At 43.8% G+C, this 27,797-nt stretch overlaps 2 protein-coding genes across 7 annotated transcripts in view; one reads left to right on the forward strand and one right to left on the reverse strand.

Moving 5' to 3' along the window:
* The first annotated feature begins 7,356 nt into the window (after positions 1 to 7,356).
* On the forward strand, positions 7,357 to 26,325 carry B3GAT2 (beta-1,3-glucuronyltransferase 2). Its single transcript, XM_030236214.2, has 4 exons — positions 7,357 to 7,921; positions 18,964 to 19,108; positions 25,485 to 25,633; positions 25,771 to 26,325. The coding sequence occupies exons 1-4, from the start codon at positions 7,382 to 7,384 to the stop codon at positions 25,855 to 25,857; spliced, it is 921 nt and encodes a 306-aa protein (XP_030092074.2). The 5' UTR covers positions 7,357 to 7,381; the 3' UTR covers positions 25,858 to 26,325.
* SMAP1 (small ArfGAP 1) overlaps positions 26,324 to 27,797 on the reverse strand; it is a 91,202-nt gene continuing 89,728 nt past the window's right edge. For all 6 annotated transcript variants that reach the window (XM_050972187.1, XM_050972192.1, XM_050972190.1 and 3 more), the window contains one exon: positions 26,324 to 27,306. In XM_050972187.1, coding sequence (XP_050828144.1) covers positions 27,172 to 27,306 — 135 coding nt within the window. In that variant the 3' untranslated portion in view covers positions 26,324 to 27,171. The remainder of the gene's footprint in view (positions 27,307 to 27,797) is intronic.

Genomic DNA, 27,797 nt, shown 5'->3' on the forward strand with positions numbered 1-27,797 from the left:
AAAAGAAGCTGAGTTTCAAGTAACACTCCCACCCATGAGTTTCTGCTTGGTGTTGATACAGTGTGACCCTTTTTTCATGGCCTGTCTTGCCCAAGACAAGAATGCCATCTTCTCTGCCATAGAAACACCACCATTCACAGTCTGCACCAGGAGGCAGCAAACTCCTCTTTCTTTTTTGTATTGGATCTGCACAGGCAAGCCTGTCTAGAGAATAAAAATGTGAGCTTAGGGAGGAGATGATTTGAAAAGGTGCCTGCTCTTTCCTAGCCATAGTAAATCCTTGGTTGTTTTGGGACTTACAGGTTATTGGACAGAGATCACACCTTCCTATGTGCTTTCACATTGCCTGTTAATGTCCCCCAGGATCTTATTCAATTACTTATACAACACTCATAAAAATATAAGATAAAGAGATACACCCAGTTTTGCCAACTAGCTCCCCAGATTTCAGGTTTGGGGAGACAGGTGTATGCCCATCTTTGAAATGATGTGACAGTGTCCAATTGCTCAAACACTGCAGTTCCATAAATCACTCAGAGATGCCATAAACCACTTATCACCTCAGAGATACCTCCTCAACACCCGTTTCCAAAATACATCTTTATATAAAATCAGAGCAGTGTCAGCCAGTTATTTTTGTAAGGTAAGGGTCAACCCAGAATTAAATATCATGTTATGAAATCTAGCCAAGACAAGAAACTTTTCTGTCTGCGGGTTCACAATATGAGGTGTCACCCAGCTGACTTGCAAGAGAGTTTGCAAGCCTTGTCATATAATACCCACTTACCATGGTGATTGCAAGCTGTCTCAGTGTTAGTGCTGTCAGCCCAGATCCAGTTTTGAGCAGTGAGATGGAAGATAACAGATTCACACAGCACTGATTTAGTCTTCAGGTACGGAGAATCATACTTGCCGAGATGTTTGATTGCATCTGGTAGTGCTGCTGTAAGTCCATGCCTGGTTAAGCCAAAACCCTTCATTGTGTCAATAAAGCCTCAAGCAGATCTGAAACACAAAGAAGTGGGTGGTTCCTTTATGATTTCAAGAGAAACTGGAGCAGAATCTTTGACTTCTCAAGGACAAAAAACAAATTAAACCAAGCCAAACCAAGCCAAAACACAAATCATCAGCTTGAGGTCCTTAGAAAAAACTCACAACACCGTGAAAGAAAACATTTTTTCGTCAGTAGTAATTCCATAGAGTATCATGAAACTGTTTGTCTTTTGAGGGCATTTTTTTTTGAGGGCTCTTTGAGACCCAAAGAAAAAATTTGTATGCCTGAGCACTCATCTGCTTGGGTTCTTTTTTTACTGTATCATGTAGTCTACCAGAAGATATGTCTCCTTAAAAGCTTGGTTGACATTCACTATGACACTGGCGCTACAACAACATTACCTCATTAATACAACATTACATAACGAAAAAAAAATTGAATAAAAAAATCAACCCTCTCCATATGAAGACCAAAGGTCAAGTAGCCTTTTTCAGCCATACAGCTTCTAACTTTCATCTCTTCATACTCAGGGCCTACTCAAAATATAAAGAAACTGAGTAGGTACCAGAACATAAGGAGAGCTCAGGGGCTTCTGATATGAGTTAAGTGAACACAGGGGAGGGCAGGCAAATTGCAGAAGAATGGTCCTCTTCAACATTATCCAAAAAGGCATATTTAAAAGAAGATGAAGAGTTTGCATTTCTGCCAATATTCCTGTAAATGGGGTGGGGGGGAGGAGAAGGAGGGAAAGCTGGGGGGATGGGTTGTGCATGAATTTTTCTAGGTAGCTAAGTAAAGAAACACTTTCATTTTTGTGTACCCATGTTGCCCCTGGGGGTTGTCTCTGGACACCACGTTTTGCTCAGCCCCACAAACCTTTGCCACTTGAACAAATGCTGTAGTTGTGATTGTCACCTGGAAGGTGGCTCAGTGCCAGCAAGGTCACTGGTGCAGGTTTCAGATGTGTGTGCTGTCAGCAGATGTTTGGTGAGAGTGTTGATTTCCATCCTTCCCCATGCCTGCAGGACCTCTTCTGAGCAGGTTATTTGTACATGCATTTCCCACCTCTTCCAGTCCTCAGCACCAGAGCCCAAGTCACAGGAGGATAACTGAATCTTTCCAGTTCAGGATTCAGTTCTGCACTTCAAACTTACTTTGCCTTGTGTATAAAAGTTTTATTTTCATTTAAAACAAAAATCTTTAGGTTTGTGATGGCTTCCATTAATCTGTGCTTAGCCCTGCTCACTCTGCACATCCCCTCCCACTGTGTGACACCCTGTCATGCCTGCTCTTACCCTGCTCTTTCCCTGCAAAGCATTTCAGAGCTCTGGGGGGCAGGTGTGACACCTTGCTCATACCAGCCACCCGTGACCACAGAGGTCCAAATGGGCATTTGCAGCTCTTCTTTCCAGGAATCCGTCGCTGGTTGCTATAGTGATAAACAAGTTGGCTTATTAGGAAAAGGAACAAAGAACTAGATGAAAATTATTTCAAAATGGCCTACTTGCATAGATAAACATGCAATCTCACTTCTCACTGTCAGCTTGGGCAGCAGGTTTCCTGTTTCTGGAGCAGCATAGACCCCTCATACATTATTTTTGCGAGTCCAGCCCTGTCTCCACAGCCTGTGTTTTTTGACACACAGTGAACTGTGTGAGGGTATGGGGCTTTCTCTTCTCTGCTGGATGATAAAACTTCTCAGGGGCTGCCATAACTGGATAGTATAGGAAAATGTGCTTTCTTAGAAAAACTGTTAGGTCGTCTAATGAGGCTGAAATAAGTGTAAAGGAGCAGAAGAGGACAGAAGAAATTATGGTTTTGCTGTATTCTGTGATGCAGCTTCATTTTATTGTACCTTTTTTGCCCCTTGCAGATGCCAAGATACCTCTGTGCAGAGACTTGGAGTGGTGATCTGTGCCTGTCAGATGGCAGAACATCATCTTAGTAGGATGCCTGGCTTACACACTGGTCTTTTGGGCCCTCACTAACTTGTAATAAATGTGTTCTCATTTGAATCCCTGGATACACTGTGACTCCACTGAGATCAGGCTTGTGCACTTGTGCGGATGTTCTCTGACACTCCTGAGGGATGCAGCCTCAATGCCCTTTTTTTTGGCTAACTGCACATTTTGATTGACTGAGCAATGCCAAAAGGTGTAACTGCAAACACTAGAAATTACACTGCCTATATTTAATTCAGACAGGCAGGCTACTCTTTTGCCTGCTGTGATTTGAGTCACCTGGCATCTGGATTTACCCATCATGGGAGCCAGGTCGATGAGCCCCCTTTGCATGCCAGAGCTAATTACCCACCTCTAGTCACCACCAGTCACTGCTTTTGAAAGAAAAATATGAAAGAGCCCAAAGAAATGAACCATCCTTGGGTTTAATCTATTCAATTACATCCATGTGAAATAGAAACTATTTCTCTCCAGTGTTTCATCCACTAGTTAAAAATAATTGCACATTTTTATATATTTATCCAACTGATTTTGCTTCTGCTTCCCATGGGACTGTAATAGTTCTATCAGCTGCAGAACCTATGAAACAATAAATTTTAATAGCTTTATTTCAAATGCTGTCGTATAACTCAGACCAACTTTCCAATAACTGGGGGGAAAAAAACCCAAACAACACAGTTTTTAATGTACCTAGCTTTAGCAAATCCTGATGTTCAGAAACTGGGGAAATTCAAATGGAGCAAGCAAAAGGCTTGGCCAGCTTGTCCCTTGCCAGGTGTGCCCAGCTGAGAGGTTGGATGGCAGTGCAGCAGAAGTCCCTACACAGAGCTGCCTGATGGGTGGGTGACCCTGAGCCAGAAGGGGGAGAAAGGCAAAACGAGCTGAATTGTTTTAAGAATGATGCAACAGTACCTCTATTGCACAGCTAAGGCAACTCTCCTGCCACACCTATCCATTTCTACAGACATTGGAAAGACTGAAAACAAGGAAGAAGAAAGGAGCCAGGGCACAGCATTGCTGGCTAGCATTACACAACCCCCTGTGACTGTATCCAGCCAGCATCTGCTGTGTGATCCTCTTTGAAACAGGAAGCCTCTGTGGGCTTGTGGAGAGCGCTCCTAGGGATGGGATTTCTTTAGTATGGGTGTACAAATGCACACTTGCACACATGGGCTGCTCTCTAGGACTGTGTTAAGCATTCTCCTGCCAGTGTCACACATCCTCTGCTGGTAAGAAGCACAAGAAACTGAAGTAGAGGTAGCTTTTTTTGAAAACAAATGAAAAATTGGGTGCCAAGTCCTGACATATCTCTGAAAAAAATCTTTGGAGAATGGAGGCAGCAATCACAACACCATAATAGATGACCCAAACCATAAACTGCTGCAAACAAACAATTCTGGACCAGATCCTAAAGAGAAATGCCTGCCCACACACTCTGATACTACCCAGAATATGCACTGTGCTGCATGCTATGTGTGAAACCATAGGAACAGCCTGAGTCACACAGTGATTGGTACCATCCATCACAAGTTAGAAACTCGTCCTTTGTTTTAGAGTTGTACCTGAGGCCTCAAATCAAATGTGACAATTTTTATAATAACCAGAGCTAAGGTGTTCAGCTGAAAAAAAAGTATCTCTGTAGACAGTTTGCCCCCACAAATGGAGTAGTAATTTGACTGGGTTCTTCCAGTTTCCAGAGGAAGAACACTCTGCCTTGCTTATCAAGAAACAACAATTTAATAAATAGCAGTTGGCTTGTGTGTAGTGCCTTCGTTATCTTCACCATTCCATCTGAAATAATCTGCACGTGAAGCTAACAGGAAAAGGCTGCTGCATTATTTGGTATCACACCTGATGTATCTGGCTCACAAGCTCCGAGCCTGCTCTGTGGCACCTGAAAGTGTTACAATGGTTCTGAGGGGAAAATGAAGTCCTTGCAATTTGTTATCAAATAACCACATATCTCATATTGCTGTTACAGCAGCCGTGGTAGGAGTAAAGGCTGTATTTGTTAGCTAGCACAGAGAAACAGATTTGCCAGCCTTCAGGAGTACAATTAGAGATGGAAGATCACAGTTCATTGGGATATCTCCCTGGTGCTTACTGTTTGTGCTCCTTCCTAAACTGCTGCAATTACGTTCAGCTATTCTTATTGCTGCTTTTCCTAAGGTCTTACAGCCACGAACAATCAAGTATCCTCTAGAGGCTCTGAATACAACACACCAGTTAACTAAAGATAATATTTTTGAATGAAAGGTAATATAAAGGGAAAAACAGTATTTTAAAAATATTTTAATATGCTTGGATATAAAGAATGCCAGTTAAACACATTCATTTGTAATCCACAGTTTCTAGGTTCTGTCCCAATAAGATGCCAAGAATCCTAACATGGTATCATAGAGTATCTAGAAGTGGCAAGCTTAGAATTAACTTCTCCAAATGATTGCTGACTTGCAAATGATACCAAGCAATATCTTCTTAGTATGTTGCTTTGATACACATGTTTGCATTATTTGAACAAATTATATCTGTAAATAGAATTGTACTGGAAATGAGAAAACAATGGTGTGCTCAGTCACTGGAAAGACACAGTTTAGGTGATCGTCCTCTAGATAAACAGCACCAGCATAAACCAGGCAACTGTAATTTTGTGTCTGAGATGTTCTTGATTTGAATATATTGAACTATTTATGCTTGCTCCATTGCTCCATATTATTTCATTAATCACATAATAACTCTTCCATTCCTCCACTAAACATGCTAACTTTAATTATCTATTTGCTACACAGATGTTTCTTCATTCAGATGTTCAGTGCCAGGCCATGTGTCCCCCTCACTTTCCCCTGAATTTCAGCTTACATTACATCAGATCTACGTCCTCTGTGTGTGTGTCCTTTTGAATAACAAATCGATTTGGGATAGATATTAATGATAGATAGATGACAGATAGACAGAGAGTCCATGTTATCTACATTTCCTATACCCATGAAAATGTGAAGGCTGAATACAAAACAGGAAAGAAAGCAGTGGTGTAAGCCCAGGAGCCTGGTGTGCAGGCATCCCCCGTTTCTGCAAGCCATGCTATTCCTACCAAAAATCAAAGTATCAGTGACGAATCATTCTATTTCTTATCTCAAATAGCTCAGAAGCCAGTGAGAACATCAATCGATCTCTACGTTTTAATCAGAGAATCGTGGAGAATGCAGTAATTTGCAAACTCTACTGCTGTGCTTCTGTGTTCTTATGCAGCATGAAGTTTTAAAAGCATAATTCAAGCTGTAAGGAAGTGTTTAGTTATGACAGCAGGGAGTGTTGAAAAATGCATCGGAAACTTCCCTGTGAGGAAAGGAATTGTAAGAGGCTTTAGATTGTGCATTTCATGTGTGCTGCAGCACCTGATGAATGCCTTTTCCTCAAAATAAAGACAGGCAGATTATTACGAAATTCTGATGTCCTTATGCTTTTTAAGAAGGAGCTCTCAATTCCATGTGATCTCCGGGGAAGCTGCACGCCCGAACAACGGGGAGATGCGATCCAAGGAGCGCGGGCGGTGCGGGGCGGGGGGCGGGAGGCGACACCGGCAGACGGGCACCGAGGGGAGCTGCGGAAAACCACTGCCTTATTTACAACTTCTTACTTCGGCCGACGTAGGAAAAAAACCCAAAAACCAAACCCAAGCCGAAATGAAGCGAGCGGCTCTCCGCCGCTCCGAGGGGTAAGTACTCGGGCACGGACCCGTCCGCCTACCCTACCCTACCCTGCCGGTCGGCCGGCCGGCGCTGTCCCGGGGAAGGCGTCCCGGCCACGGGCCGAAGTTGTGGCCCGCCCCGTAGAGAAGCAGCATCCCGTGGCCACCCGAGTCCCCATCCCCGCCGGCCAGAACCCGGCGGCGCCCCCGAGGACGCCGAGCACGGAGCTCCGCGCGCCGCCGCTCCCTCCCCGCGGCCGGCAGCGGGAGCGGGGCGGGGCAGGAGCCCCCGCCCGCGGGGACCCTCCCTCCCGCCTCCCTGCCCGCCCTCCCCTCCACGCCCCCGCTCACCGCCAGAGCCGCCCGGGGAAGCGGAGGAGAAGGAGCGTCTCCCCAGAGCCCCCCGCCGAGCTCCCGTCCGGCGATGCCGAGGGCGAAGCGGGAGGAGGAAGAGGAGGAGGAGGAAGGGCGGGCGCTCGCAGAATAGAGGAGCGGTGGGAGCGGGGCCGGCAGCTGCCCCGCGGGGCTGCCGCAGGCACCGCGGGGCTCCCCGACCAGCCCCGCCTCTCCGGCGGCCCCCGCGCCCGCGGGAGGGAAGGAGGGAGCGCCCGGCGCCCGCCCCGGCCGCCGCCGCCGCCGCCCGGGCGCCCCGCGGAGCAGCGCGGTGGGGCAGCCCCGCCGCGCCCGTCTATGGGGCGGCGCTGAGCGGCGGCGTGGCGGGAGGGCGCCGGGGGCAGCATGAAGTCCCTGCTCTTCAGCCGTTTCCTCCTGCTGCTGCCCTGGGTGCTCATCGTCATCATCGTGCTGGACATCGACAGCAGCCGGGCGCCACTGCCCGCGCTGTCCCCCCGCGGCGGGGCCGAGGGCGGTAGCGGGGGGGCGCGGCCGCCCGCCCCGCGGCGGCGGCCCGAGGCCGCGCTGCCCACCATCTATGCCATCACGCCCACCTACAGCCGCCCGGTGCAGAAGGCCGAGCTCACCCGCCTGGCCAACACCTTCCGGCAGGTGTCGCGGCTCCACTGGATCCTGGTGGAGGACGCGGCGGCGCGCAGCGAGCTGGTGACCCGCTTCGTGGCGGGAGCCGGGCTGCCCTGCACGCACCTGCACGTCCCCACGCCGCGCCGCTACAAGCGCCCGGGGCTGCCCCGCGCCACCGAGCAGCGCAACGCCGGCCTGGCCTGGCTGCGGCAGCGGCACCAGCACCTGCCGCCCCCGCAGCCCGGGGTGCTCTTCTTCGCCGACGACGACAACACCTACAGCCTGGAGCTCTTCCAGGAGGTGCGTGCGGGACAGGGGGGCGCGCTCGGCCGCCGCGCTCTACCGCTCCCCGCAACCGCCCGCCGCGTCCCCATCCCCGCTCCCCGCCGCTCCCCGCCTCCCCTCTGGCTCCTGCCGTTCCCCCCTTCAGGCTCCCGCTCAGGGCGGTTGGCTGTTCCCCATCCCCGCTTTGCGGTGAGCTCGGTTTCCCTTATCCAAAAACTCCAGGTACGGGGGAGTCGAGCCCGCTCCCCGCCCGCAGACCTTGCCGTGCCCATCCCTCTCCCGGGCTCCCCAGGGCTGCCTCTGTGTGACCACCGCTCTCTTGATTTCAAGTTTCTTGTCCCTCCTCTCCATACTCCCCCAACTTTTTACTGCTGTTTTCTCACTTTGCTGCCGAGCGAGGCAAGTTTAAGGTTTATATAAGGGATCCTGTGTTTTTGTCAAAACTGGGTTGAAAAGGGATCCTTGGTTTGTTATTTTCAGGCTGCACTCCTCTCCCTGTAGGGCAAATTCGCATCAGGAGTCGCTATCCTTCACAGTTTTTTCTTTGGCGCTAATGAATTAAGGCTTCTTCACGTGGAGTTGCCTTTCTGAAGCCTTTAGCTCTTAAAAGCAGCAAATCTCTTGTGTAAGGACTGAACGCCCTTTCAGGAGTCTCTTTTGTGAAGGGACCTGGTTTTGTCTTCATTGCCTCCCCTTGGTGAAGGGCTTTGTTTCATTTCGGTGGGAACTGGCAAGCGCTCGGGGCAGAGGATATCCAGCTTTCTTTCTGGGCTCCCCCTGGCAGGAAGGAGGGTGTTTTATAAGTGGACATAAAACAGTAGAAGAAAGATCATGTACATCTTCTGTGACAGCTAGGAGGGTAACCTTGGCAGGGAAATGAGCGAGGGAAGCAGGAAAGTAAGTTGGCAGCCGAGGACTTCAGGCGCGCTGCGGTCTGAGCGCTGCGCCGGCGGACGGAGCTGTAGCTCGAGGTGAACACCCCTCCCCTGCCGCTGCCTGCCGAGCTGTGCCTTTCCTCGCGTGCTTCACAGTCTGTGAGTTAAAGTGAACGTGATACTCAGAAATGTGAAGCACATGCAACTCCTTAGGGAAAGCTGGTTTAGAAATGCTTAGGTTCGTTTGTGTTCACAATGCATCCCTTTCCATTTCGTGTGTGGGCAGGTGCAGGCTCCCCATTCAGCAGGGATGCCCTACTTCTTTTGCCCACTTGGCATTCAGCATTGAAGCTGCTAATTTAAGGACCTTTGCCTCGAGGCTAAAGCTTTGTTGCAATTGATTTTTTAAAAATTCTCATAGCTGTGCTCAGTGCATTATAATGCAGAGTAATTTCACATACTCGTCTTTGATGTTCTGGGAGAGCTCACGTGTATTTGCAGAAATAAGGTTAATTTGAATCTTAGGGAGTCTGTTAATAGAAACAGAAAATACACTTTGGCACAATGAGAAATGTGGGACAAAAGATATTTGGCAAATATCTACTGTTTGTTTGGGTTTTTTTGGGTTCTTGTTGTTGTTGTTGAGTACCATCGTTAGGGACAAGCCAAAGGAACAGTATTAGCTGGCGTTTCTCTTAAGTGCTCCACAGCTATTGAAAGGGAGTCTGGTCACATTTATTCTTTTAAAATTTCTATCGTTATTCTACTAATTGCTGTGAATTATGAAAGAGAAAGATACAAATTACCTCTCTAATTAGCTAGGAAAGGCAGGAAAATGAAGGGATGAGGCTGTCTGAAGGGTTAACCTTGAGAACTGCAAGCACAACAAGCAACCTGTGTTTCTTCTTGCTAACAAGGATTGTAACCTCCAGCATGAACTTCTACAACCCTAAGGCTCCTCTTTCCCCTGTGCTGAGCTGCTGGGAAAGAGCTGTTCTGAGCCTTGTGTTCACAGGCAGCCACGCATGCATGAATGAGTTTTCCCTGAGAAATGGGGAGCTGGGAATGCTCAGTTACAGGAGCAGAGAAGGAGCTTTTGCTTCAGTTGCCGCTGCGAGTTGCTGTGGCTGGTTTTGGGAGCATTGAGGAGCTGCTGGCAGGGTCCCTGCGAGGCACCGCTCTGACCCGGGGAATGCCGACCTGGCAGAGCTAACGGGAGTCCATTGGCAGGCTTGGCCAACGGGAGGCGCCTTTACGTGTGGGAGGTTGCATTGAGAGTGAGCCAGGAGCCTGATTTTGCAGTCGAGGCACTGCTAGAGGGCTGGTTGCTTCTTGACTCGATAAAAGAAAATCTATGTATTCATGGATTCTGGCTTGACAGCTCTGTGGTAAATCCTGATCTCCCCTTCAGGAATTGATTGATTTATGAACGTAAATTATACTTGTCTTCTCCAAGCATGAAGAGAGCAGCTTCAGAATGCATTGTTTGCAGATGAAATCTGGTAGTAATTCCTGTTATGAAAACGGTGGTAACTCTACCTGAGAGGGAGTTTTTTTCAGTTTGTTTCCCTGCCAGGAACAATTCTCCCAACCAGAAGTTGCTTTCCCTAAGGAGGTCTGCTAAACCTCCTTAGTCTGCTCACTAAGAGGGAGAAGTTTAAACGTAGGATGAGACAAGAGCTCTGAACTCTCATCCTAGCAGCACCCTGTGTGTCTGTGTGACTTTCAGCAGGTCACTGACACGGGCACAGGGGTGTGGGGCCCCACAGTGCCAGCAGCACTGCGGGCAGGCAGGTGTGTGCATTGTACATCTGCTGCTTTATGAGACAGCAGGTCTGTCCTCTGTGCTGGCTTGCTGCTGGGCCAAAGCTGGTTCCAGGAGCAGCAGTGGGGCCTCGGGGGGATGGGAAGCAAGGCTGGTTAGGGCTGTGAAGCCAGCACGAGAGGAACATTAGCGTTAGGGAGATGTTTTGCTCAGAGGTCAAACAAGCAGGGCTGTGGAGCAGAAGGCGAGCAAGGGAACTGCAGCTGTCAAGGACTGGGTTTAAGGAAGCTCTTTTGCTGTGGGTTTCCCTGGTGTCCTTACAGGAGATGGAGCCTTTTAACAAAGCAAGATCAGCAAAGGCTTTCCTGTGAGCTGAAGTGTATAAACCATGAGGCCATGATCAAAAAGGAGCATGCTTTGACATGGAATGCCATGGGATACTTCTGAGAGCTTTTGATGAAGAAATTCTAATCTCTGTCCAAAGTACTTCTGCCTGGTGCTTTTAGGAATGAGAACCTTGTATTTGATGTGGAGTGAGCTGGGCCCAGTAGACCTAGGCTAAGTGTGTTTCATGGAAATCAGGAAAAAACCCTCCAGCTTACAGTAGTCTGGAAAATGTCCCCTTCTCTTGTAAATCTGGAACCCCTGGCTGCACTTTATAATGACCTTTTTTCCTAAGACCTATGATGGCATGTGGGTGGATAGGTCAGTTTTTGACCGGCGAAATTGTCCTCAAATCAAACTGGGCAGGGTCTAAACAGCTTTAGTTGTCCTTTCTAGAATAAGGTGGAGAGCCTGTTTGTCCTTCTGCTGCTACAGCATTGGCTCAGTTTAGCATTTTGTTAGGAAAGGCTGCAGGGAAGGAGCAATCCTGTTCAGTGATTGTGAAATTCTTTAGAGTACTAAAAGGGATGCAGCAATGATGAAGAAATATTTCCAGGAGTAGAGGTGTGGCTTTTAAGTTATTCCCAACTCTTTCTGCCTGAGAGTATAGTGGTGGTCAGGTGAAAATTCATGCTTTTACTCTAATGCCTGTGGTTCTGCATATTGTATTTTGTCATTTATTATTTTGGGATTGAAACCTCAGAAATAATTTATTATTTTTGGTTCAGGTATGATCTGTTCATTTGGAGGTGTCTTTGTGTATCTCTCCTTCAAAAACAAGTCTGCTATCTGAAAACACCTGTTATGTTAAAAGTCAGCCTGCATTCATAAAAAAGGCACTGAGAGGCCTGAAATTCCAACTGTTATATTCAAGATGTTTTACAAATGTTTCTACATGACTCACCACAGCTTCTATTTTTTACTACACGCTGTTCATTTTGGAGTGATTCTTATAGTTTCTGCTGCATTTGTGCTTCATCTTATTCCTGAATGCAAGTTATTGTAATATTGTGGCTGATGCCTAGCAACTGCTGATTTCACATTTTAAACTTCCAGAGGGAAAAAAACTTGGATAATACTGGCATTCCACCTTCACAGAGAGATTTTAAAAACAGGATTAGCCTCAGCACTGCAAACTGAAGATAGACAGTTAGGTTCCACTTCCCTTGACTCTTCACAGAATTCCTGCATTTCTATGTCTCAGGCATTTTCTCTGCTCTTTCCATATGTTGAGTAGCTGGCTAGAGGCCATCACTTCCATGGTCCAGTTTGGATATGTGTGCAAACTGGAGGAATTAGTGCTGGAGACCCACTCTGCTGTTGATTGTGCAGACTGCCCTGAATCCTTTGAAGGTGAGGGGTGAGCAGCATGAGAGTACCAGAAGAGGAGTGAAGATCTTCACTATCTGTCTGAAAGTGATCTTGCTGCATTCAAAAACACACTGAGTTTTAGACATTCCTGTCTAGGTTATTTCTGCCACTTTTGCTTCTGTTTTGTTCAGACACCTAAATGGAGATATATTTGAAATTAAAATGCTCATATCTAAACCCATGTTCTCCTTCCCTGCCACCCCAGGCTTCTGGTCAGTAATGTCCAGAATTTCTTGGCAATGTTTGCTTGGTACCTAGAGCATGCAAGTGTGGCACATTCCACTGAGTGCAAGGAGAGGATTTGCAGACTGGATCTCCTTAGAGAAATCCACATGCTAAGGTGTGATGTGGATACAGCCTTGCAGTGTGGAATTCAGAGTAGGTCACACACCAAATTGTTATTTCTAAGGGATAAAGGAACCCAACCCAAACTTCAGCAGCTTAGCAGTTAGTCCTATTGCCCACTGAGTAGTGGACCAGAATTCAATTTGCTGTAGCTGTTGCCTGAACAAGAGTGCCCAGAATATGATGGTAGAGTTGAAGCTGGAAAGGAGGTATGAGAGGACAGAGCTCATCCTGCTGTCCCCAAGCTGAGGGAGTCTTTACAAGTAGCTCAAGATTCAAAGGGCCACAGATTCAGACTGAAAGAATTTTCTTGTGTCCCTGCCCTTTCCTCTCAAAGGTGTGTATGAAGGTGGCAGATATTCTAATGGCTTTTAACAGCCATTTCAGTAGCCTAAAAAAGAATTCCTTGTTATTAAAAATGGAACAGAAATACTTGCAGGCATTGCATGTCACACAAACTTCAGTTTTCCTGTGATCATCTTTATAAAATACTTTGAGGGGAACTCAAAAAATGCATTATAGAAGAGGTAAATTTAAATTTAAAAATAAATTTACTATTTATTCCAGCTTTGACTAGGGAAGGGTTAGTGTTCCTTCAATAACACTTACATAACTGTCCTAATTTTTATACACTGTATTAAGCTAACTTCTGTGTATTTTTTAATAGATATATTTGTGCAAAAGATTTAAGAGTAGTGTAAGTGAGACTCTTTACCTTTGAAAACATGAAAATCTTTTGTTGTATCTCTTGGAGCTGGTTGGAAAAATCAGATTTTTATAATAGTCTTAAAAATAACATTCAGTAGTCTCAACAGAATTAAATATTAGCTGGCAGTCATTAGTTATTTTCTTCAGAATAAAAAGTGATTCAAATATGAGTTAGCAGTGCATTAAATACCTTTCTAGTATATAAATGATTTAGGAGTACATGACAGATTTTAAATGCACACTGACATTTTTCTTCCACATAGACATGTAATACCTATGCTAAAGAGGCTGGATTAGAAAAGACTGGCAGAGAATGAAATAGCTTAAAAATGAGAGGAAATAGTGAAAAAGGCTCTTTGAAACAGGTTTTTGCTTGGTTACAAAGTACCGAGTACTCTCTGTGTCTGCACTGGCAGCAGCAGTTTTACCTGTGAAACTGATACTGTTGCTGTGGAGTTAATTACACGGGGTCAGCAGCTCTTCAGAGGTGCAGTGAACACAACCCAGTAGGATGATAGGGAGTAGAATGAGGCAACCAGTAAATAGAAGGGCCCAGAAGTAAAATGAGTAGCAAATGTTTTGGAAGTTGTCCCAGTCCACAGAAATTGGCTGCGAACTGCTTTAGTTAAATTTGGTACAGTTTTCTTCTGCAGGGAAGCAATATTGACATTTGTGCCCAAGGATGCTGGTATAATTTAGAAACATTAGTCATGTACCTTATATATAAAATGTTGCTGGAGAAAAGGGGGAATTAAGCTATCCTCCCTCTGCAATGTAGATTGTGCACAGATCAGCAGAGGAGGTTTAAAGCAGATGCTTGGATAGAAAGCTTTCCAGCAGGGAGGATGGTGAAGCAGATCACCTGTGAGAGTTGCAGAGGGGGCTACATCAAGGAATGACAATTTTTTGATTTGTAGATCCCTTCTACAAGTGTTCCCATGGAGAATACCATTCACAGTCAAATTTGCCAACAACAAACTTGCCTTTTGAAGTTCCTAACCCCTGAGCACCCCAATCCCTGAACCACAAAAGCCACTGGCACAGGTTTTCTATGCCTTGGTGCCTCCTTTGAAATGATGGTAAGTGGGGGCAGGAGCGCTGTCCAAAGCCTCAGTAAACAGGCACAGCATCAGGCTGAGCTGTCTGGCTGAGCCATAGGGCTCTCACATAAGTTTAGTTAAAGCAGAATTTGTCTTTAAATGGCCTAAGAGTAATGGCAGAGAACTGTGTGAGAACTGACAGGAAACCTGGCTGTGCTTATGCTTTAACCCATAACATTTTGTCCAGAGGAATTGTTGTAGTGAAGGACCTCTAGATCCTGTCTTTGATAGTAATAAATCGGAATTTTGCATAGAAATCTGCTGGAGTATCACTGGGATGGGCAGGGGTGTGGGGTAGGATGGTGAGTGTGGATGTGAACCTGTAGCCTGACCAGGACAGATCACAAGTCACACAGGAGTTGAAATGACAGGGGGAAAAAGCTTACGAGGTGTGGCAGCAGGTCTGCCCTTGCAGAGGGCTTTGAATCCCAAACAGAAACACATTGACATCATGCTGCAAAAACAGCAGGATGGTTGTTCCTGTCTGGAAGCCTTTTCACTGTAGGAAGTACAGCCATGTTTCCTTTTCTCTGTCATTTGCCTTCATTCCCCTTGGGCTTTTGTATTTTGTTACTGGCTTGGTATCTTCCCTATCCATCAGTCCAGTGCATCCCATTAAGCTGCTTTTCTTGATTGACTAATGAGATGCTATATTTAGCAATGCTTTTATCACTGTCTTTTATTGCTCAGCTCCATTTCCTGCATTTCACTTGCTATTCTTCAGTGATTACTCTGTTGTTACTGTATTTACTGCTGGATGCCCATCACCCCACTGGCATTTCTTTGGTCAATTGTTACTCATCTCTGCTGTCATTTCCTTGCTCATTTCTTCCCTGTTCTCCTCCTCCTCCTACTTCATTCAGGTTTGCTCTACATCTTCCCCACCCAGTACATCACTCTCCTCCTATGCCCAAGACCCCCTTCCAAAAAGTAAACAGAGGACTTCTACCTTGAGAGAGCTGTCCAAGCAGGGCAGGATGAATCCTGCCAGTGGGCTCCTACCTCTGCTCATTAACTACAGAGGTCTAACTGGGACAGAGCAGCTGCTTGACTTGCAGAGAGTGAAGTGTAAGATGAATACCATTCATGTAAGCTACCAGGACTTTCAATGCTGAGTGTTAACACAGCTTGTGCTACTGCTGTCATTACAATGACAGATAGAACAGTCATTTAGGAAGCTGTTTGTAAGTCCTAGGATTTTTGGCAGTTGTTTAACCCACGGCACTAAAGTTATTCAGATTTAACACAGTTTTCAATCACTTTTTTTCATACTGATGATTAGTAGCATAAAATTCCAGGTGCAAGCTGGCCTTTTAATCCAAATAATAGCTTTTTCCCCATCATGCATAAATACAGCCTTCACAGATCTGTATGTTAACTGCAGTAATGCTATTCTCAGAAGATTAAAAGAAATATTCCTACTTTCATCTGCCTAGCATATCCCAAGGCTGTGAGGTATTTCAGAATTAGCATAAATACTGGTCTAGATGTGCTCTTTCAGCTTTTACTTAAAGGAATTGCTGTATTCTTGGCACCTGCTTATTTCGTTCTTCAAAAATGTAACCTGTAAGAATAAAGTCACCCAAGGACAGAAGTAGGAGCTGTGTAAGGGGTTACTTGCATCTGATGTGTGGTGGCTTTACTGACATAATTCATAATCACTGAGACTGACCCAAGATTATTAGTTTAAAATTTCTTGGGTCATTTCATGCTGCTTTTTTGAGGTCAGTGAGATACTCTTCATTGACAAGGTTTTCTAAAACACTATGTATCATGGAGTATCAATGTAAATCCACCTGGTTCTGCCAGCATAGATACTGAGGCCACTATTGACCCAGTTCAGAAGTCCTGTGTAACCTGGCCCATTTTGCAGTACAACTGCCCAAACTTCCACTGTTCACACAGGCAGGGTTTGGGTGCACTGTGCTCTGCCCACTCTCTTGCAGTCAGAGTATGTCTGCCCTTGTCTTGTGGCATTTTGAGTTTAGGTACAGACAGTTGGCACAGGGTGGCCAAAGTACTGCAATTCTGAACACTAATAATTTGTTCAGGTATCTACACCCTCCAGGAAGTATTAATGGCACCATGTCTCTTTATCCTGTGGTATTTACTGCTGTAGCACAGATGGGTGAATGTAGCTTGATGGTGCTGTGTAGACATGCCCAATAGGATGATTCCCTGTGTCCATGTCTGGTATGTCAGGATGTTAATATAAACATGCTGTTAGCAAAATAAGCAAAAGAGATATGTCATTAAAACCAGGGCTAAAAGATCTTCATGAGAAAGTTTGGTTGATGTCCATTACCAAATAGCTAATTGCTAACTTTTCATTTCCTACACGGAGGAGAGGGAGAGATTTTTAAACATAAGCAGGGAGAACAGTTGTAGGTAAACACATTTATCAATAACCCTAGAAAGATTCATGGCAGCCTCTCACTGGCAATTAGCCAGGCAATGGCTTGGAGACAATCCTTATCACAAGAATTCCTTATATTTCCAGCTGAATACATACCCTGCTCTCATGCACCACGGGCTGCTACTACTGAGTGAGGTGTTCTAGCTTGCTGCAACAGTTATTCGAGTGAAAGAGAGGAATTTTTGATAAACAAATCTGAAGATACACAAATAATTGGAGGGAGAGAAGGTGCACGTCTCTCTTCTGTGTGTGCATACATTTTTGTGGATTTTTAAATACGTATTTTACACTTCATTCTAAGAATCTGCTAATGTTTCTAGCTTAAAAATGTGAACCACGCTGACGTGATGTCTTTGTTTTCTTCTGGTGTGACTCCTGCGAGTCTTGATGATATGCATGATAAATCTTTCACCTTGGCAGAGAGAGAGGGAAGTGTTTAATATTTAACCAAGGTTGTCTTTTACTTCAGCATCCATCGATAGGGGACTGCAGTTACAAATATGTAAAACTGTGTTTGTTTTTGCTGAGAAGCGTGCTTGGAAGGAAAAAGGGATAACCTTTCCCAAAGGAGTAAGTTTCAATTACAACAAAAGACAAGACTGTTTTCAGAATAGATCAAATTAAGCCCACATTACACTGAAATAGCTTAATACTTGTTTCAATAGAACCATATTTAAAGTACAGTGTTAAAGCAGTGGCTTTTGAACCAGTGTGGTTACGTTGTGCAAGTCGCTGTGTCGGTGCCCTCGCTTGCTCAAGTTCCCACGCCAGACCGTCTGAATTTCCCACGGGGAGCAGTGTGTCAAGGTTTGTGCAATATTATCTCCTGTTTACTGGAGAAAATGGACCACTGAACCAGTTATCTGAAATCACTGAATCAGACTCATAATCTTTACTGTTAGAAAAGGCCTCCAGAGCCCAGCTATGCCTGAATACCACATCAATTAAACCATAGCACTAAGTGTCATACCCAGTTTATTGAACACTTCCAGGGATGGTCGCTCCATCACTTCTCTGGGCAGCCTATTCCAATGCCTGGCAAACCTTTCAGTGAAGAATTTTTTCCTGATGCCAACCTGAACCTTCTCTTGCACAGCCTGAGGCTCTTTCTTGATATTACCTGGGAGAAGAGGCTGACACCCTCCTGGCTCCATCCTGCTTTCAGACAGTTGTAGAGGTCCCCCCAAGCCTGCTTTCCTCCAGGCTAAGCACCCCCAGCTCCCTCAGCTGCTCTTTGTAGGACTCACTTTCTAGAACCTTCCCCAGTTTTGTTGCACTTCTCTGGGACATGCCCCAGCACTTTAATGCCCTTCTTGAAGTGACTCCCAGTCATGGACACTTCTTGCTACAGTAATTTTTTCATACCTATGGCTTCTTCTATGCTAGATAAAGATCACATTTCCAGTTTTGCATTTAGTTAATTTATATCACTGGGAAAAACTGCTGCTGGTGATAACAAGCATCCTGCCTCCTTTTTGTCCTTCTCAGAAATTTAGCAGAGCTTTTAAAGAGAAAATACAGAAGTTAAAAAGATTTAGTCTTAGCAATCTTTTTTCATGAATCCTGAATAGATCTGAGCAGCATCCGAGGTCCGCTGCAGTAGGAAAGAGTTATGTGTCATAATCTCCTCTATTCAATGGATTTTTAACAAGTCCCAAACTAATTGTACTTGTCCTAGTGAAGTGTGTATTAATCATTATTATTATATTTTCTCTCACTGGGTTTCTACAGTATCTCAGCTATCTATAGACATAAGCCCACTGCCAGAATGCTGCAGTCTCGCAGATAAAAAAGACCTACTACGTCTTTGAAAACCCAAACAAACAAGAACAAAACCCCATTTTTTCACAGCTTTAAAAGCTCTTGGTATAAACGATACCATGAATAGGGTATTGAAAGTAGAATCGAGATGCCTATGGCTTACAGAGCTGCAGATTTCGCAGAAAACGAGTGGGCATAGGCAGCTCTTTGGCCGCAGTCTGTAACCAGAATTGCCTTTGAATTCCTGCTCGTGATGATTGCTGTGGGTTTGCAGCAGCACGGGCAGGAGAGCCCGCAGGAGCCGGCAGTGACGCTGTGCCTGCCTCTTGCAGATGCGGACGACGCGCAAGGTGTCCGTGTGGCCCGTGGGGCTGGTGGGAGGCCGGCGCTACGAGCGCCCGGTGGTGGAGAACGGCAAAGTGGTCGGCTGGTACACGGGCTGGAGAGCTGACAGGCCCTTTGCTATCGACATGGCAGGTGAGGCTCACTCACTCATGCATGTTTCCATTTCTCAGTTTAAGCAGCTTCTTAAACTTCTGAAGTGCTGGCAGAGTGTGCAGCCCTTTGGCACTAACTATCCTGGAAGTCTAAGCTTGTACATCTTGTCTAATTAATTTGCTGCTTGGTGGTATCTGAACTTACTTTAATTTGTTTTTATTTTTATGTGGCAACTTGGTTTTTATGTTGTATGAATTGTCTGTCTAAAACAAGCTAATTGTAAATTAATTCCTCCTAGTAATTCTTGCAAGGAGTCCCTTGCCTGTCATTTTGTCATCAATCTAAACCAGGCAGCATAAATGCAGACCTTCTTAGACCTCATGTTGTAAAATGCTACTTTATCATGAAATTATTCATGTTGCATTGGTTATTTGGAATGACAGTGATAACTGTAGATGGATATAGTTTGAAACACTGGGCTTAGGGAAAAATCACTGACAGCTGTTGCCTGGTAGATGAAGGCAGAAAAGCTTCAAAATGAATCTAATCAATCTTCTGCAGTGAAGTTTGCACACCACACAGCTCTGTCTCGCTGACAGTCCATGCTTAGACAATCTTTTGTATACATTCACAACTGCCACATGAATCACCACTGTGCACAGGTCCAATTTCTGATACAGCAGAAGCTAGTTTTCCAGCAAATGATATGGTATTTGCACTTAGATATCTTCTGTACTCAGGAGAGAAAAGTAGAAATACAAGGGCAAGAATAGGGTAGAAATAGCCAGGTTTTTAATCCTGATACCCCAATGTTTTAAGAGAGGGAAAAGGACAGTGTACAGATCTTTCTTGTCTTAACAGAGTACTGTTATATTAATTGAAACAACTGATAAAAATATGTACAGTATTTACAGTCCAACTGGTTAAAAAGAGTAAATAAAGGAAGACTAATGGTTGTTATCACCTCAAAGACAAAAAGGTTATCAGGTGAATTTTTCTGCACTGTAGAGGCATTTCAAGTCAATAGTAAGACCTAGTATAAGTATTTGGGTGTTCACATAAAGGCATTCCTCAGGGGTGAAGCAGGTGTTCAATGCCCAAAACCATGCAGCATGTCAGGGACTGCAGCTGTACAGTTGAACAGTCCCTGTGGATTTACAGATACATACTTAAACTGGACTCTAGAAGGGATTACTGACGGCATTATAAAGGTGAGAGCATGTTTCATAATTCATCAGCAGCAGGCAGAAAGCCATTACACAACATCGGCCAAGGGACAGGACCCAGACATGAAGATATACATGGAAAGTTCTTTAGGCTGTTTACCTCCAAGATGCTGGCTAAATCACTGGCATGAGGGAAAAGCAGGTCCATTAGGAGCATTCCCTGCTTGTGCTTTGACCAAAGTCATGTAAGGGAGGGTCATATAGACAAAAAAAAAAAAACAAACCAAAAAAAACCCCACCCAAACTTACAGGAAGTTATTGCACAACCAGAAACAAAGAGTTACTATTTTGCAAGAGAACTTTTATTAGTCTTCAAAAAATACTAAAGAAATTGAATTTCATTAGGAGAGAAATAGATGCAGTGTAGACTGCTAAAAAATGATGTGAAATTTGCATCTTCATTCCCCTCAGGAATACAGTGTCAGGGCATAAACACAACAGAACTGCAAATCCAGAACTCCATAGGTGCCTGAGCAGGTGCAGGCTACAGGATGCATGTCATCATGTGGTTTCTTACCCTTGCCCTTCTCTCCTGACTTCCCAGCACACCTCCAGGGACTTGCTACCAAACCTAAGTCCATGCTGTAGTCCATTGTTGGCATTTTTCCATATATAAGCAACTTAGATTATACCAAATGCTGCACATAAGGAAGATCAAGGATCTCTGTTAGAAATGCTGCCATGCAAACAGGATAGCTGCATACAGTAATACTGATATGGAGATGTATCAGCTGTCTACAGTTAATGTTCTGTGCTTGTGTCCCAATACACTGATTAGGAGGTTCCATTTGGTTTAGTGAACAGTCTTTCACAGTGATTTTCACAAGAATTTGATCATGAGGCTGGGTATGAGCAGAGTGACAGCTTAAAAGGTTTGGGATCATCAGTTTAACTTGTGGCTGTTCAGAGGAAGCACATCCTTGACTTTAAGCACATAAAATTCTTACTCTAGACAGCAAGATACAAGGCCAAATTCAGGTCCTGCTGATTTCATTGGGCTCAGCTCAATGACCCTAGTTGGCCAACTTCCCCAGATTCTTTGAAACACACTTGCTCATGGCAATCACATTAGGTCAGTTCACTAAACATTGGTTATTTATTTTGAGAAATTTGTGGCTGATAGTGCTATTCTCCAATGGTAAATTGGATTCAGAAAGCAAAGTAGCTGTTTTCTGTGCTGCTTCTTACCTGGCAACCAACATACCATACAAATTAGTTCTGGAATTTCCAAAGCTCTGCTTCAGTTTTTAATCGAGGGGAGTTCTAGAGTTTGACACAGACTTACCCTTGGGGAAGAAAAGTGAGAGAGAAGGTAGAAAGCCAAAACTGTATTATTCAGTTTGGATCTGAATTCAAGTCTTCTATATTAAATGTTGTTTTACTTCTGGCCTGCTCCTCACTGCCAGAATTTTGGATAACTCAGGAAAAAAGTTAGATTGTGATTCTCCTAATGTGAAGGTTGTTCAAGAAGGCAGATGCTTGCTCTGCATTAGCATTCCAGGAGCTACTTCAGTCATAGAGATTAATATGTAACTGTAAATCACTGGGCCAGCAGATTTTGGACTTTGGGTCCAGAGCTCATCCACTGTGCCCTAGGCACCTCTGCTAGGGCCTGAGCAACCACCCTTTTTATCGTACTTTCTTAAAATTTTGCTATAGTCAGGAGATCTTCAGTACATCTCATATTTCTTAGGGTTCCCTGAGCAAAATGCCAGTCTATTCATGGCACTGCAAAACATGGCATATTTTGATGGAATCTGAAAGAGCCATGCTGGAAGTCACAAACAAAAAAAATTTAAGTGGTATGGCAGCCAGCACTCAAAACCCCCCACCAAAACCAAAACAAAACACCAACCTCCCCTCCCATCCAAGGATAAATACGATTTTAAAAAATGAGCTTATAATCAAGTGCCTCTTTCATGGTGAATTAATGTCAGCAGATGGCTTTGATCCTAACTATAAAACCTCCTGGTTAGACATCTCTGCCTTACTGCAACCCAAAAAGTACACCACAGGGAGAACAGAACCTGAAAGCCACAGAGCCCAAGCCAGAGGTGGGACCTTGACCTATGTGAAAACCAGCACATCTGTTCCAACATCAGCACTGAACATTAGCATTTATACACTCCAGAAACGATAAACACTCAAGTTTCTAGCTTGCTTCAGCTACTGTCCTATCTAGAACATACAGGAAGCAATGGCATTAACCATGGCAACAAAATCTTTAAACCCTGGCTCAAGTTTAACTGGATGAAGAAAAATAGTTCTGCCTTTTAACAGAAGCCATTGGTCAAACACAAGTCAAGGTGTGAATTAACAGAAACAGCTTACATTGAAAGAACAAATGTAATATCTACTATGTCTCCCAGGCATCTTGTCCTCCAACAAATTAATTCCTACCTAGGTGGCTCTTCATCTAATTAGATTTAATTTATAATCTTGCATTCTTGCATTAAACACAACCCCCCCCCCCCAAAACACCTCTTCACACTCTAGCTATGAAATTGTCTAGTGGTATTTCATGAGAAGTTAAGCCCAGTATGACCTTGTAGGAATAATGACTTAGTAAAATAACTGTATGCATGTGAGCACTGTTCAGTTCTGCTACACTGGAAACAGTAATCCCAGATAAATCCTGTTTAGTGATAGAATTCAAAACAAGTGTCTCTTCATCTGTTAGCCAGGATCATTACCTACTGAGAAAAATAATTAGTACCAGTCTGGTCAAAACTTGTGCTGTCTCTTCTATTTCTGACACCAAAAAGACATCTGATAAAGTCAACTTGAAGTTGTCACTAGAAAGTGGTTTGCTCTCAAATCCATCTTACAAAATGTCATACATGTGAATATAAAGCTGTTATAAAACAGAGTTGAAGAACTGGAGAGACAAGAGATAAGTTTCCTTGGATTATTTTATCTCCTAAAGCTGCTGCTTTATTGGATTCTTTTAACAAACAAAGACTGCGTGGACCCTGACCAAGGAAACAAACCTCAGTCCAGTCAGTGCACAGTAGCCCACGTCCTTGTCACCTGCAACACTCAAATGACAATTTGTAACAGCATGGTAGCAAGGGCACCTGTCATATGCAGGGGCCACGACCCACTTGAACATCTGTATGTAGGAGAAATCCACCCTCAGAACTCAAAGCAATTTTCTCAACAGAGAAGCAAGCCTTGCAACAAGAGAAATTATGAGAAATTAATGTATGGATAAGTATAGGCTATGGGTCCTGGAAGCCCCACTGACACTGCAAAGATAAACAGCAGAAAATCTGCATCTCTTCTGCTTAGAATGGGATTATTTCTGTGCACTAAAATCTAGGACACTAATTTTGGTGTTTACTTAATTTTCTTCTTTATGCATGGGCAGCTTGAATCTTAAATACACTTAAAAAGAAAGAGCAGCTCACACAGCTGATAAGGGTTCAAAAAATGCCTTCCCATGCAAAAGAACTCTTTTTTTTTGTGCCCAAAATTATTAAAGCCCAGTTGCATCCAAAATTTAGAGTTTGTTCTCTGTGAGGAAAAAAGGCCAACAAAACCTAACCAAACCCACTAAGCTGAAGCAGACCGTTTTGTTCATCAGTACTAAGACTCCAGCCCTCTTCCAAGGTGCAGCAGGCTGGCTGTACATGCTGCCTGTAGCTGAGGGAGACTCTCTCCTAAACTCTCACCCTCAGCTCTTCCCAAATGTTTACATTTGGCTACCAAGAGCACTGGGATAGAGCCCACCTTGTGGTCCAACTGTGGCCAGGCTACAGGGAGTGAGTAGCAAGACTGCACTGAAGGGTGTGGGTAGGCCCTGTCCATGCAGACACCTATTCTCTGTCTCAGGCAGGACAGGATGTATAAAGCTACAGAAAATACATAACAGATAAATGTTTTCCGTGTCCATCAGTGAACTGGGACCTGTTTAAATCCAACTCATAGACTTCATCAGGGTCCAAATCCTTACTGAAAACAAAACAAACTTCCTGGTGCCTTCTTCTGCTTCCTACAAGCAAGGCCATGATAAAGTGGTTTCAGTGTGCCTTTCTTTACATGTGATGTAGTAATTACTTCCTTACATTTTCCTCTTCAAAAGTCACAAATTCTTTCAAGAAAAATACAGCAGCAAGACATTTCTACTAAAAGAGGGTCAGAATTACATTAAGTTATAGTTTAAAATTGAGCATAACTTTCTGATAAAATTTCAATAGTGGCTTTAGAATTAAATGTTCTTGGAGTTTTTCAGAACTGATGTCAAAAGTGTTACTATTTGTGTCATAAAGGGACAGCTGTTACCACTCTGAACTGATGAAGAAAGGATTTCTTTGGTAGGCTTGGCAATCAGACAAATGGAGTTAGTTACAAACGTAATTTTTCTTTAAAAGTCTATCAGTTGAGTTTTTGAGTCCTAGTTAAGGAAGCATATATATGACTGAGCATTGCTGAAGGAGAATGGGAGAACTCTATAAAATAATGGTAGAGATTCATGGTAGCTTCTTCAGAGAAGGTGGGTTTGTTCAAACCAGTGATTTCTCAGTTTGCAGTCTCCCTTCAAGGAACCTGATGCATGTTAGTGGAGAAAAGCATTGCAGAGAGGTGTGTACACTGAATAAATCCTTTGAGCCGTGCTGTGCCAGGCTCAGACCAGCTGAAACTGTCTGGCAGACCACTGGTGCTGAAAGTCATTCCCAAGGCAGAGCATTAGTATGACCTGTCTTTCCTCAGCAAGGCTGTTAAGAATCTACAGGCTAAAGCTATCTAAATATCACAGTTGTAACATGTTTTAACCTTTTCTCTTGACTCTCACCTTCAAGTGTAGAATGGTTTCTACAGTATAAATTTCATACATTTTATTTTACTTAAATTGATAATTAAAAGTAGAAAGGAAGAATAACCCAGATTTTAGCAATACCTGACTCTTCAGGCAAGAAAGCATTTATTACCTACAAGATGGGAAATTAAGATTTAACATGTTGAAAATATGGTGCAATTAAAAAAAATCTGATTGTATCTTGAGGGCATACCAAACCAAACAATATAATGTAGGATGTACAAACCTACCAAATATTATCTATCCACATAATCAAATTTACACATTTTTAAAAAGAACATGGGAGATTTCTAGGCATAAGTACAACTGCATAAAAATGCAAGGCCTAAAGCTTTTTCTCAACCTTTTTCCCTGTCTCACTCTCTCCAAGGATTTGCTGTGAGTCTTCAAGTGATCCTGTCGCATCCCAAAGCCGTATTCAAGCGTCGTGGTTCTCAACCAGGAATGCAAGAATCTGATTTTCTGAAACAGATAACAACCGTGGAGGAACTGGAGCCAAAAGCAAACAACTGCACAAAGGTACCGACTGCCACACTTTGTGAAAAGCTTTCGTGCCATCTCCGTAGATGACCTTACTGACACACATGGTAGTTTCTACCCTGTGAGAAGCTTCCATCTCTGTAGACGACTTCACTGACACACATGGTATTTTCTAGGTTCTGGTATGGCACACCCGAACAGAGAAAGTGAATCTAGCTAACGAGCCAAAGTACCACCTGGACACAGTCAACATTGAGGTATGATGGGGGGGACAGTCCCACGGCAAGAGCAGGACAATGGATGCACCAGCGCGTGTTCCGGTTCAGACAGCTAAAGTCATCTGCTTCTGCCTGAGACCTGACAGACTTCTGTGGAAACAAAAGGAAGCTTTCAGAGACTCTAATAAGCAAATCAAGTGGGTGTGCTTTGTTCTAACTTGTCTGCATGCATTTCTGAACTCTCAGCTTAATAAACTGACACTTACCTTTGTTTTGACGCTGTTTCCACATAGATAAACATGGCTGCAATGGAGTATTTTCAAAATCATTATTTATGTATATACTTTTTGTATTTATCCAGCTTAATGGTGTAATTATAAACTGATTTTAACTCACGAACTGTTGGTCTAAATATCTGTATAAATGGATCCTCCAAACTGAACATGTTTTACTTCATTAAAAGTAGCAGTCAAACAGGTCTTACGATAATGAAATAAAAAACCCACAATCATTTACGGATTTATCCTTTTAATATAGGGAAATAACATTTTATCATTACGAGGCACCATAAAATGTAAACACAATCACTGTCATAAACCTGGATCTCTCTGCAAGACAAAATATATCTGTTCACACTGAATTACCTTGAATGCATATTGTGCTGTCAGTTCTCTTTTAACACTGTGCGCCTGCCTCTTGAGCCAGGTCAGAGACTTTACCACAGGAAACTCAAATGCATCAAATGCTCATCTTTAGAAGAATAAGCTATTGATTTATAGAACTACAGTAGCATCCAGGTTTATCTTTCTTTCAATAACCACATTCCCTGTTATGCACACCATAACAACATCACAGTGAAATGTATGATGAAACAAAATTTGTTTGATACACTAGAAAACATTGCTCAGTGATACATTTACATTCTATTTATATATGATTAAACATTTGTTCATACAGTACCTTCTACAGGATTACTGGGTAATTTTGGGGGGTTTGGGTTCATATTTTTGGATATTACTAACATGATAGCTACATCCCTTATATGCAAACATTTGATCTAGAATTTTGAGGGGAAAAAAATCAGTATGTGGTTAAGCAGCTTCTTAATATGGTCTATGAAATCATATGCATTGTATGAAAATGCTTCCAATGATGTATAAATATATTTGATCTGCTTTTCACTACATCAAATTTAAATCAATATAGACCACAACACGGTCAGTCAGTTATATTCTTAATCTGGACAGCTGGGGAAAAAGAAAAAAGAATATATATGTACATGGAAGGAACAGCAAAAGTAAATGTATTTGAACAAGGAATGTTAGGTGGCTGTTCTGGGAAAGATTTCTATTGCAACTTTCATTTCCACAGTTGTGTGCTGAGAGTCTGGCCAGAGGAGCTTCCAGTCCATCCTGTGGCTGTGTTGGGGGGCTGGCCAAAGCCCATCACGTTGCTGGAACTGCTGAGGTTCATTCCAGCCATTTGCTGATTCATCTGCAAAGCACACACACACATACATAAGCCTGGTTAGCACTGGCACTGAAACACAGCATGCTGCTAGCCAAAAGCAGTCCTGCCTCCAACCAGCCACCCAGTAACAAGTACATCTCCCTAAAAATGTTTCTCATTAAATAAAAATATTGACTCTTAAGTTTCTAAGCTTTTTCTCATACTACCAGCTTTTCTGGAGCCCTTCAACCACCAATATACATCAGATGATGGGCTGCAACACTTGATGTATGTGCCACATGAGAATTGACAGCATGTGGAGGAGGTGGGCAGTGTGGCTGGCTGGTAAACACTTGCTTTCACAGTTTCAAAGCTAACAAACAAAACTGTAGTAACTGCAATAAAGAAACAGCAAAGCCAGTAATATAGTCCTGTCTGCACTTGCAGTTCCAGATTTATTTTTTTTTCAGCAACATTTCTTTGGAGATTTCATAATCTTGACTACATCAGTTTTTACAGAAATTGCCTATTTAGGT

Source organism: Serinus canaria, chromosome 3 (genome assembly GCF_022539315.1).
Source record: "Serinus canaria isolate serCan28SL12 chromosome 3, serCan2020, whole genome shotgun sequence".
Classification (NCBI taxonomy): domain Eukaryota; kingdom Metazoa; phylum Chordata; class Aves; order Passeriformes; family Fringillidae; genus Serinus; species Serinus canaria.

Bases quoted from the DNA above. Each gene is read 5' to 3' on its own strand.
- B3GAT2 (XM_030236214.2), top strand. From the start codon at position 7,382: ATGAAGTCCCTGCTCTTCAGCCGTTTCCTCCTGCTGCTGCCCTGGGTG. The intron at 7,922-18,963 runs GTGCGTGCGGGA...TGCCTCTTGCAG, and splicing joins GCCTGGAGCTCTTCCAGGAG to ATGCGGACGACGCGCAAGGT. The intron at 19,109-25,484 runs GTGAGGCTCACT...ACTCTCTCCAAG, and splicing joins CTTTGCTATCGACATGGCAG to GATTTGCTGTGAGTCTTCAA.